This window comes from Convolutriloba macropyga, chromosome 15 (genome assembly GCF_964194025.1).
Source record: "Convolutriloba macropyga chromosome 15, txConMacr16.3, whole genome shotgun sequence".
Classification (NCBI taxonomy): Eukaryota; Metazoa; Xenacoelomorpha; order Acoela; family Convolutidae; genus Convolutriloba; species Convolutriloba macropyga.
Genome location: NC_134482.1, coordinates 36959792 through 36972874, shown reverse-complemented (window position 1 = coordinate 36972874; position 13083 = coordinate 36959792). Strand labels below are relative to the sequence as shown.

The window sequence follows — 13083 nt, the reverse complement described above, 5'->3', positions numbered from 1 at the left end:
GTTTTAGATCTTGGGAACAAAGACTGCTTTGGATACTGCCAATTTTCAAAGAAATTGGAGTCTGTTTCTTGATCTTTCATCTTTTGTCATTTCCGCTTGTTTCTTTTTTGAATTGATAACCAATTTTCCAGAGCAACCTTTTGATAATTTCAGATGGTTAAGCATTATTTTTTTTCAATCGTAATTTACCTCTTGATTTTATAGCGTTGGTAGCATCTATTTGATTTTGGTCTCATTTTGCATTCTCAATTTAGATTTCTAAGTGAGCGCAGAGGTCATTTTTTTGCTTTTCGGCTCACTTTTGCGCTCATTTTTTGCCTTTTTTGTCAAAACTGGTTGCTCACTTCATAGAAATCAACTTGAGAAATTGCATTAAAGTTGATTTGATGTCTGGCGTTTGTATTGGTGTATTGTTCGAGTGATCATTCTAGTGAAATAAAGAATTTAATATCACTGGTATGAACGACTTTTTTGTATGGACGTCGGTCCTTTTTTAAGAATCTATCAAAGTTAAAGTAACAGAATTTGATCTACGTTTTAGAGGCAGTCTGTCTCAGCTTCAATTGTTATACAATTGAGACACTGTTGTTAACGAGCGGAATGGTGAACAATGATGGTCGAACATGATGTCCCCTCGCACATTGGCGAGCCTCTGTGTTTTTTAAAGCTGTTTTCTTAGTTTAGCGCTAAAATGGCGAAAATTTTGAAAGTTTATTAACTAAGAACACAGCTTTGTCAAACAAAGAGGCTCGCCAATGTGCGAGGGGACATCATGTTCCGACCATCATTGTGCACAATTCCGCTCGTTCACAACAGTGTCTCAATTTGTGTCAATTTTCAAAATTTTCGCCATTTTAGCGCTAATCTTTTTTTCGTCAAGCCGCAATTATGACGAATACAAATTAATTGAAGATTGATATATGTATTTAAGCTTATATATCTCTGTATATGCGTTCATTTTTTGAACATGCAACTTTTGCCCTGGATTTTAAAATTTAATGTAATATGTGTTAGGAGATTTGATTCGGACCCACCTTACCGACTATCATTGTTAGTCCTCAGAATGCTCATAGCTGTTGAATTGTCGATTTCTTTGTTTTTTAATTACGTGCTTCGACTGCATTTACTTATTGCTATTGAAATGGATAACTGTTGAGTTTCTGTATGAACTATCACTTCATTTTTATCAGTAAAATAAATCTTGAAGTTTTCAGAGATTCACACTTTAAGCTGGCTGTTATATTTTTGTGTTTTGGCATGGTTTATTGCATGGTTTTGAAATTTTTCTAATTTTTCATTCAGCATTGCTGTTTTTTTTTTAAAAAAATCATAATCTTGTTTTTTTGCCGCCCATTGGAACTCATGCAAGAGCTACTTTATTTTACATTATTGGCTTTTTTTCTTTAGTATTCTGGTTTTTCAATCGTGCGCAAAGTGAAGCCCTTAGAATTTTGGTTTACAGCATTCTCCTTCTGGTTTTTCAATGGCCCAGTTGATGGTATATAAAGCTGATTTGAGTATTGGTGTAATCCAAGAACGACCGATCGTGTTCGTCGGGTTGTAGATTTGAGTCCTCTAATCTATGTTCGATGGAAGCGAAAAACTAATTTTACATTTTACCATCTATGAGGGCTTATTTTTAACACAATCCTCCTATGTGGCATGCGCTATAATATTACAAAAACGGTAAAAAAAAATGGATATTCGGTTATTAACCCACCACACCCCCCCCCCCCCCCCTGATATGTCGTTTTGCCGCTGCAGTCAAAAACTGTCCAAGTTGTCATATAGTGGGTTACTATATAAAAAATTGCGCGCGCGTACCTAGGGGAGCTGTATAAAGTATTTTTGCCCACCAAGCTTGAACAAAACCCCCAAATCTCCATTTTGCCAACTGAATATGTTTTGGTGATATTTTCTTTGTTTCGTTGCTCGTTATTCGAATTCTCGAAGTATTTTATTTTCAAGCACGTTTTTAATCCGTGCTGTAACTAAAATGTCTTTGTGTTAATCTGCCTCCTACTTTCAGGGATCTTCATAAATTAAATTTATTCCTGATATTAAACTGAACTTTTCTCACTTCCGATATTGTTGAAACTATCGACAAATTATCCTTTGTCTGTGTTCCAATTTCGTTTTGTTTCACGAACAGACAAATTATTTGTTACATGTACCCGCTGGCCAGGTAGGGTTCTACCAATCAGGGTTAATATAGCAGACATAGTTCAGGGTAGTCTAATCTGTGAAAACATAAACATCATAAAATTGCTCGCCCAAGTCGCGCATAGTGAGGTCTATTTCTTCGTGATATGTTTTCTTCTGTCCGCAACTCACAAATTTGCTCACGTGTGAAATTGCCGAGGTGCTGTAGTCGAAATACAGTGGAAGTATTCGCAATGTTTTTATTCCGGGAAGTCAAAGCATGGGGGTAACTTTAACAAGTTTTACGGTGGGCCTTTTTGACTTAGGTGTATCTCATTAGAGACGTCAAATAAGATTTATCAGCGGGACTCTCGCTTTATTGAGCAGACTATAAGTCTAGCCTAGTTGTAATATTTTTGGCTTTTTACTTCATATAGCTAGAATTAGTCCAGCGACGATTATGTTTATTCAACTTCAAAATTATGTCCTAAGAGATCACTTTTTGTGGGAAGCGATATAAAGAGCGAAAATATCCACAGTTTCCCGAGTATTTTGGTGCCAATTAGCAAATGGGTGTTCCTTGTTTAAAGTGGAACCTAAACTAACCAATCTGTTCACATGTGTGACCACCTTTATAACGTACCCGACCACTTTAACCAATGTTTTCAAACTTAAGTCCAAACTTGAGAGTTTTATTAAACTTGCCAAAGATATTATTCTTCACTGAATCTTATTTCGCCGTATCTTTGCTATAGATACCAGCACTGCTAACATAATGATAGCTAGCCCCACCACCACCACAATAACTACCACCAACGCATAAAATGATCATAAATTGCGCTATAAGGCTCAATTTGTGATATGAATTCAAAATTTGAAACTCCTTTCAAAATGCCACCCAAACCCTGCGAAGTCTGATTTGACGCTAATTAAGCACGTGAAATGTTAAAGGTATTTCATGCCCCAAACTTTGTCAACCATTTCCAATTCCCGGCCAATCTGTCTGGCCGTGCCTTTAAAGACCACATGCTAATTTGTTTCCAATTTACAATTCTAAAGCTGTAAAAATAGCTTTTTATAAAATCAAACTGTGCTGCCAAACGCTACGGAAGAATTGACAACCAGATTTTGTTTCACCCCAATTTTGCTGATTTTTCGGACAATTTCACAATGTAAAGACAATTAAAAGAAATCAAAACAGAACAAATTTTCCCCGAATTTTACTCCGGAAATCTAAAAATTTACCACGAGATTATCGCTTGTTATCAACTTTATCAGGTTTATAAGTTCTCGTTTTTAATATAGCAAAGATTCAAAGATTGTGGTAGTTAGAACGATTATAATGCTGCATGTAGGGGGTTTCAAAATGGGAAGGGGGAGGGGGGAGGGGGGTTGGAAATTGTTTCAATAAATGTCAATAAGTTTCAAGTTTAAAAGCGTCACTTTTAATTGTTGTTGAAATTTATGTGAGGTAGACCTCTAGGCTACAGATAAGCAATCACCAGTTAATATATCTGTTACGCTTACTAGCACAGAGTCGTTAAATTCTAATAAACACAAGACTGCAGTTGAAAACAGGTCACGGGTATATAACTGTTAACGGGGGCGATTATTAAAGCCAATAACGCCTCTAACTAGGTTAGACTATCCTACTTGTTTTGTCTTCAACTTTTGATCAGACCGTCAGAAATCAAATTTTCATAGACCTCTCTCTCTCTCTCTCTCTCTCTCTCTCTCTCTCTCTTTCTCTCTGCCCAATTTTCATGAGCGATATGTCAAAATCTTTTAACAGCTCAAATAGCTGACAAGCGGTTTTTCTTCCAATCATCAAAGAAGTTTGTCTCTGATATAAACTACGTAAAGTTTTTCAAAAGTTGCGCACAAAATGTCACTCATTTTTATGAATCGGTTGAAGTAAAGAATTAAATTATAATCATATAATTCGATTCAGATAATTTCATTTTTTTCTGTTTTTGTTTTGTTTTCTTTCTTTTGAGCCGCTTGTTGCAGCAATTTAAATTTAGCTTAGCAGATATTAATCGTACCTGCTAACTTGAAATCAGATTTGAGAAAACAAATATTTTTACGGGAGAACAGGCTAAAAAATCAAATTCTTGACAAAAAAGTACAGAAGTTAATCATTCAAAAAAGACCAAATGGAGATTGAATTCTTAGAAAAAAACGTTTGGAAAAGAAAATTTGTAGTTTTCGTAGTTTTTCTCGCACCTTGTTATTTTCAAAAGATGATATCCCATTCCAAACCTGCTTAGACCGTCTTGACATATTTTCAAATTTGCATAATAGATTTGAACCAAGAGCGCTTCGGAATTTAGGTATGCGAAATGAACTTCATGGTCGTCACAACCTCTGCATTATTACTCTCATGAACTATCTCACATCAAATACAACGTTTTAATTGCTATCCAAAAAATAATTTTTTGGGATTATTCTAAATGAACTGTCCTCAATGTTTTATTACAAAAAGTTATAATAATAATAATAATCATAATACCGTGTTGTCGTTTTTCTGAAAATAGAAACTGGTTCTCAAGTTAGCGTTCTTCAAAAAAAAGTAACTCTTCCAAGAGCTGGAAATCAGATAACTTCCGTCGAGTGGCCTATCAGAACGGACTTACGACAAGGTTCTTCTTTCTTGAGCGTTTTTTCTTCTTCTTTCTTGAGCGTTTTTTTTAACTTTCTTTGAGCTGTTTGTTTTTTCCAAAAAATAATCTTGCAAGAAAAATTTTATTATCGCAAGATTCGTGAAAAAAAAGTTAACATTCTCTTGCAAAAATCTCTGCAGATGCTTGTAATATAAACTTTTCTTTCTGACTAGAGTAGCCCTTGATATGCTTTACAAATTATGTATCGAATTTTTCGTTTCGTGGAATATTTAAATACAGGTCAGTTCATTTCTTAAATTGGTCTTTTCAAGTCTTGTCCCTCATAATTTACGTTTTTAGATGATAGAAAGTGCTTTTAAACGTTAATGTACATACATGATTAATTTTTAAAAAAAAAATGTAAACTTCCTGATAGGAACTTAAGACATCGTAAATATAAATTTCAGCACTTGTAAAATTATTTTCGACAACCTCAGATCAGCTGCAAAAAACTCGAAGACTTAGCGTCCCATTATTTTTTGATTTTTACAAGTTTTATTGAGTTTTGGCGTTTCTTTACAGATATTGATATTTTGCTGTGATAAAATAGCGTCAGAAATCTTGCAAAATAAAGGATTTTTTAAGTTAAGCTTTTCGTTAAAAATTCTTCCGCACCAAATCAAGTTCTGATGGTTGATATTTTGGGATTGGTTTGATATCTAAAGCGATAAACAAATTTTTGAAAAAAATCAGCAATAGAAAGAACCCAGGTCGAGAAATTGTCATCAATCACCGCAAAATAACCGAAAATGCAATTAATGGGATGAGTTCAATTTAAAATTGTGATGATCGTGGTGAAACCGATGGTACACATCAATTTAACTTCTTCTTAACGGTGATTTTGCGATAATTATATAATTGTGTGATGATTTCTCCCCAAGGAAAGAATAATAAAAAATTGTGTCAGAGTTTTTTAATTTTAGTTCTCTCTTATTTAAATTTTTGTGCATTTTTTCAAAATTTGGCCATTTATTAATACAAGGGATAAATCTACAGATAAATTGGGGAATCAACGTATGCTACATGAGAAATAAAAATTGAAAGGTCAAGGTATCTTTTAATGAAATCGGACATTTTACCAGTAGAAATGCTATTCACTCAAATGAGCGAATCGAGGTTAAGAAGGGATATTAATTCAAGAAATGGATTTTGTACAGATAACTAATGTTCTGGTGACAAAAATTGCAGAAGAGAACAACTGATCATATTATACGGAATCAACAGTTCTGTACAACAAATTGCTTTCTGAAATGGAATATACTTCTTCTCTACTGAACGTGAAATCTCAAAATAAATTTCAAAATTTTCAACTTGTACCATTCGAAACAAACATTAGCTACTTCAAAAGTTATTTTTATGTTTAGCAGAACACGGAGCTCTTAATTTTGATTTAAAATATTATACTGCAGAAGGAGAAGGTATATATTATACCTGACTGGTAAACTTTAAGCAACCGGCTATGAAAGTAATTTACTTGTCAATTTGAAAAATAAATTTTGTTTCAGATGACTTACCCGTAACAACCAAACAACTCTTCAGCAACATTCGGCAAGCAACGCCCCCTCCCCAAACTTCAAAACCCTCGTCCGTTGGCCTTATGGGCAACCCTGCAATTTTGGCGGCCATAATATCGGGCGCAGTGGCTGCGATATTCTGCCTGGTGCTAATCACTGTTTTTATCGTATGCAGAATGCGCAAGAAGAACACTGGATCCGTGGAATTAGAAACCAGAGTCCCCCCTCATTTGAATGGGGCTGGAAATGACCCGAGGAAAATGTATCTGTACAACAAACCGGCTTGCCGTGAAATCTACGCGTGAACAAACCCATTTTTTGTTTTGGAGCTTTTTGAAACATTTTACATTTTGGTAGCTATGGGTTATAATTTTTTAGTCTAAACTTCCCAGTTCCAGATTTAATTTTTTGGTGGTTTTTGTGCGTGATTAACTGAATTTTCGATTAAAACGATGGATTTTCGATATGATTTTTTTCAATGCAATGTATTGATCGTTAAATCTTGTTATTTACGTTTTGTGACACAATACCAAATTGACCCCTTGTTGATTTTGGGTGGCTATTTTTAGTCTTAAGATAGATTGTTTTATATAAATTTTCAACTCTTTAATCCGAAGCATCAATTTTGCGAGACTTTTTGTAATTATTGCCTTTTTTAATTTTTTGACAATAAAATAACAACTTATGTTTTATAAGTTTAAGCAACACAGGCCAACATTTAGAACGATTTAAAATGTGGTTTAAAAAATTAAAACGCCAAGTTTATCTGAATTCTTTTTTTTCAATCATTTGTTTTGATTTGTTTTTTTTTTTACATAAACATATTTATACACAAATTTTTCGAAGCTATCATAGGTATATGAGAATTAAAAAGGAATTTTTAGAATAGAGATTCTTAGACATGGCTATCCATTTAATCAAAATTGACTATTAATCTGATATAACGAAGTAATATTTTATTGTTGTCTTATGACATTTTTGAAAAGTCTTTATACTTTCATTGGCCGGTACAATTTATTGATTGCCACCAACCCCCCCCCCCCCCTTCCGTCGCCATTTTACCTTTCACTAATTGTTCTTTCCGACATTTCTGTGCAGATTATTCATATAATCCATACTTCTATTAATTGTACTAAACTCAGCCAAAATTGTCAAGTTTTTTTCCCGGACCCTAATGTCAGTGGATTACAGCACTGGCACATAATATTCCAATAGCATAAAGTGGGCTTTTTCCTTTTGTGCCCTCACCCCCAGTACGTTATGCGCCCCCCCTAGTTACAGAGCACGTGCCATTACATAGTAAATCATTATGTAAAAATATGGCACGTGCGTCGGGGGTTGCAAATAATATGCGCCCACTAAGTGGGGGGGGGGGGGGCACAAACGGAAAAGATCCAAGAAGTGAAATCAGTACTGATTCAGGCATTTCCAAGGGTTCGAATCGTGACAGAATAAGCTCATGGTACATATTAAAATGAAAATATACTGTACATTACGTTATAGCTTTTGAAATTCAGAATTGAGTAATTATGATTCAGCGCTGATTTACTCTGCTACTATGATCCGGGTAGTCATTGTCATTGATGAATGTTGCTGGCTCCGATTAGAGTTATCTCAAAATGTCAATTTATCGCATCTTAAAGAACAGTAAATTAATTGCCCAAACTTTAACTTGAAGCTTTCAATTGAAGTTTTGATTAATTTTTTCACAGTTGACATTTCAAATTAAAGTGAGCCTGAAATACAGTTGTGGAATTTCTTTTCGACTATGTGTATGGATGTTATACCTAAAGTGTTTCTTTTGCCACGCTGAACAAAACTTCTCATCTGTAATTGGTTTAATTACATTTTTTGGATCTTTTCCGTTTGTGCCCCCCCCCCCCCCAGCTTAGTGGATGCATATTATTTGCACCCCCAGACGCACGTGCTATATTTTTACATAATCGTTTACTATGTAATGACACGCTTTACAATTTTACTCTGTATTTGGGGGAGCATAACGCACTGGGGGCACAAACGGAAGAGATCCCATTTTTAATAGTATGCTTTTTAATTACAACCCCCCCCCCCCCATCCCTTCACTCGCCACTCCATTTGGTAGAACCAGAAATCAACGCTGACGCTAATTGTACAGAAATTGGGCTCATATTTTTGGTTGAGGTTAAAGGGGCGAGGGGGGTCAACTAACCGTTTTTTTTTAATATTGTGAATAATGGGGGGGGGGGGGGGGTGGGTAAAACTTGTTCAATGGTGGAAAAGGAAACAGGTATGCTATATCTATTTAACTCCATGAAATTAGTTCTTTAATTACACTGCCCCGTTGCACCAGTTTGCTATGATAATTGACCTAAGAGATAGTCGACTCAAATTATTTTAAGTTCGCATTTTCAAAAGCTAATCCTTTCCTTAATCGAAAATAACTTTGGACCTTTTCAACAATTCTCCCCTTCTGATCAGTATTATGTAATCAATGTTTGATTACATAATACTCAAGATTTGCTCGTAAAGCATACGGTTCAGATGTCATCTGATTGGTCAATAAATTGATCGCTTCAATTGTTTTCAAGAACTGCCTCCCCTTCCGCAACAGGGTAGCCGAATGTCTATAAGATCCACGTTTTTTCAACCCCTGGGATCAAGGTCACGGTTTACACGGTTGTTAGATATAATTTGGAGAAAATTTTGGGGTTAAATTTTGGGGTTAATCACGGGTTAAATGTAAATAAAGCTAATTATGAAACTGTTTTTTTTTGTTGGAAAATCAAACCCTTCAATATTTCGGTATTTCAAGTTGAAGATGTTTGTTATTTTACTAATTTTGGGGATCATTCCTGTTTCGCAAAAAGTACATATTTCGGGGGTGCGAAGACTGGTTATATAGGACGGGGGAGGGGGGGGGGGGGGGGGCAAAATAGAAAAGATCCAATTTTGGTTATAAATTCCGACATCTAATTATATTTTTTTTGGTTTGGGGGAAAGGAGGTTGCTTATCATTTTGTACTAAAAATTTTAGTTTCTTTGTCTCTCTCACACTCGCGATGTTGAAAAAACGTCACTTAATGCAGAATTTAATTAAATTTAGATAGATTAAACCGCTTAATGTTTAATTGCTCTAATTGTACTAAAATGAAAAATCATGTTTCTTGTTGTTCAATTTGCAGAAATGTAATTTCTATAATTTGTTTTCTTTTCGTAAAATTTATTTTGTGGTATACATATATGTATATAGAGTAATTAATGTTTTAATTAAATGCATTTAAAACTATTATTGCGTTTTTTGACACAATAATGAGAGTCAAAGTTTTAATGAGAATCTTAATGTATGTTTTATAGTGTACTCTAATTTCATGGCACTAGCATGTGAAAGAAAATATGCAAGGTTAGTTGAACAAATTAAGCCTTTTTACAAGGTGAGTGCACTTATTTGCGCTGAAAGTTTATTTAGTGTACAACAATATGGTTGTTTTTGCTCAGTAAGGAGACATGAATTGAGTTCAGAATGTTTTCAACGGTCCCCCCCCCCCCCCCTTTCACCCCGATAAAGTTCACCCCCTATCATTTCACCCTTATTTCAGTTCTCTATATATTGTTTTGTGGTGAAAAGTACGCGTTAAATGATGTAGGCGTGAAAAGATTATATTGAACAAGGAGGCTCAATATTTTGCGTTTGCACATGAGGTTCCGACCCCGCTTATCAACAAGTTTGGCTTTATAGTCGACTAAATTAGGAAGATATCGAAAACTTTCAAAAGTTCTCACATATTGATCAAAAATAATTGGTGTATGAAAAAAATGCCACCAACTCAAATCACTTAGCAAAGTAAATAATGCCACTTTAGTGGGCCGATGAGACCTTCTTTAGTACCACGAGAAAAGAAAAACAAGAAAAATCAAATAACAACAACAAACATTAACATCCAAAACACAATGTCTATTTTTTGAAAAAAAAAACAAAATGGTAACAAAATCAAAATGGTGTCAATTAAAACCTAAACTAAACAACGTAGTTTGTTCATCACTAGAAATACACGAGACCAGTCCTTGATGAAACTCGAAAACAAGCAAACAAAAAAGAACAAAGACGACAAAGTTAAAAAAATCTTTTTATGTTTTTTCGGAAACCAATTATTTCAATAAAAATCTTTAGATATCAATTGAAATATTTAAATAGGTTTACGTTCATTGACACCTTATTATAGAGATATAGGGACATGCAGGTAACCAGAATATGTTGTACGTCCACAAATACAGACGACAAATTCAACGAAAAACAAAAATTGGGTTATATTTGCAAGAAAACGGAGCCGAAGCTGTTAAAACCATAATCTAATCCATAAAAGATAAGATGTAATCAATTTCGTCTTCTTTGAAAACCAATAATAAGATGTGTAACCGCTTAAATTAAAATTGAGACTAGGTAGCATTTTTTGTTCAAAAAAGAACAAATGGAAAAGGATTTATTTTTTTTCTAAACCTATTAATTTCAACGAGATCAAAACAATAGATAGCAACTGAAGTCAGTAAAAACGTTTTTATTTTTTCAATAAAAAGCTTTTGAGATCTACCGCTAATCGGAATATGTCATACGTCCACGAAAAGAACAATAACTACACAAAAATAGAAAACTTAATAAATCTTTTGCAAGAAAAACCGGTATTGAAGGCGTAAAAACAATAAGCAATGCACTAAAGACCTTCGATATGTTCAGTTTTGCCTTTCCTCACCACCAATAATCTGATTTGCAACTTGTAGTTAAGGACACTAGATAACAGCAGTACACAAAAAACAGCAAAATGAAAAATTAATAGATACATCTTTTTTAGTTTTTAATACATTTGATCCCAGAGTTGTGAAAATAGTAAGCTATCATTTGAAATCAGCAAATAGTTTCCCTCGTTCTTCCATGGCGAGACCCTAAGACCTGCAACGGAGCGCCAAATAATTCCACATGTCTAACGGTTTCTTTTCGAGACAGAAATTAATTGATATACAACCTGTATGGTTAACAAGTGGACAAAAAGAAGAACAGCGAAATGTAAATTTAAAAAATACATCTCTATAATTTTTTTCAAAATTTTTTGATTTCAAAGTCATGAATTACTTTAGCTAAAAATCGAAATAAAAACGTAGAATTTTTGCTCACCCATAGGAAAGCGCTAAGACCTGGCATTGTCCAGAGTTTGTTAAACGACTACAACAGAACGACAAATAACGTTCAACCGAAAATAAAATTAATATTTTTGAAAAAACGGCATGAATATGGATAATGTCCACTCTCCCAATTCAAACCATGGAGATATTTTGACACCCAACTGTATGATCGTGTCTCACTCGAAGACAGTATGTTGAATGAAGTTGGGGGTAAAAATGACACAGTATCGCAATAATTTTCTGTCGAAACTGCTAGTTCTTTCATAAAAGAACCAGACTTTTTATGTCGAAAGCCTTCAAAATCAAGAACAACTGGCGGTGGTTTCAACATTCCAGCAAACTGAATAAATTGCTTTTAAAAATTTTTTACATACATTCAGAAGGCAAGTCCTTTCACGTGACCAAGGTACTCGTTTGTCACTGGACAGGGTAGGACATAAGAATAGCGCGGCCCTTTTGCACTATATTCAAAAACAAAATCTGAAGCGTCGTGAAGTATAGCATGCAACCTCAAAATTTTGTAAGACTTGAATTACTTGTCCAGAGAAGAATTATCAATACCAATCAGTCCACCATAGGGTCTCATTTTCATAGCAATATTCAAATCAAGGTCAGGGTCCAAGTAGTGACATGTTGCCAAGAAATAAAGAAAGCTTTCAGCGTATTGAGAATAATCTTTTTCCATTTCCTTGTAAATTGCATTAATAGCTTTCAAATCAACCGTCGCTAGGATTGTCATGACGGAAAAATGAGTTTCAAGGCGGCCTAATCCCCTTAATCCCATTCATTCCGTCTAGGACAACCCCCTATTTTCCCATGTTTAAGTATTGTAAGATAACCCCTCCTTTCTTGAGACAGTATTTACTTACTACTAATCTAATGGCAGTGTTTTTTGTAGCAATAGTTTAAATTTAACAACAAATTATTTTTTTCTGAAAAAATTGGTTGTTGTTTTTAATGAAGCGCGACCTAATGTGCTTGAAGCAACTACAAAAAGTCAAATATCTTTTTTTTGCAATGCACAGGGTTTGAACACTCTCTTATTCTATTGAAAGAATTGGGCGAAAAGTTTTTCTCAAAACTAAATACGATAATGCCAGAAATATTCTTGAAACAAGTATAACCCCACCGGAATCCCCAATAAAAAAGCATGCTTAAAAAAATTTTTGCAGCACACAAAATACTGTTCTATTAATAGCTTCAAATTATGCCGATTGATATAAACCGCTGCAACCATATCCCTTTTAGCTTCAAAAGTTAAGTCAAGGTGGAATTTTTGTTCAGGTGAATAAAATTATTTTCAGAAAACCGAAAAAGTTCCAATTTCAATTAGAAAAGTAACGTCGAAGAGCATATTCAGAGATATTTATACAGGAGAAGTGATTGAACGGCGAAAAAGAATCCAATATACAGAAAAATTGCAGGATTCAAGGACATTTGTTATTTGACAGTTCATAAAATAACAAACCTTAAGCTCTTCTAAGTTAAGAATATAATAGTGTTTGACATATAAATTTCTGACTTGTAGTTTCAAAATTCAAACTTTCCAGTTTCAACTTTACATGTTTCAAAATTCAAAAAATTGCTTTATAGTGAACATTTCATCAATTTTA

General features: G+C 34.2%; 1 protein-coding gene and 1 long non-coding RNA gene across 2 annotated transcripts in view; one reads left to right on the top strand and one right to left on the bottom strand.

Moving 5' to 3' along the window:
* Positions 1–8020, top strand: part of LOC142354283 (uncharacterized) — a 43597-nt gene extending 35577 nt beyond the window's left edge. Inside the window, exon 7 of the mRNA XM_075406549.1 lies at positions 6311–8020. Within this exon, the coding sequence (XP_075262664.1) occupies positions 6311–6624 (314 nt within the window). The 3' untranslated portion in view covers positions 6625–8020. The remainder of the gene's footprint in view (positions 1–6310) is intronic.
* The window catches only part of LOC142354284 (uncharacterized), a 12923-nt gene continuing 1870 nt past the window's right edge, over positions 2031–13083 (bottom strand). The window contains exon 3 of the long non-coding RNA XR_012761076.1: positions 2031–3155. This is a non-coding gene — a long non-coding RNA (uncharacterized LOC142354284). The remainder of the gene's footprint in view (positions 3156–13083) is intronic.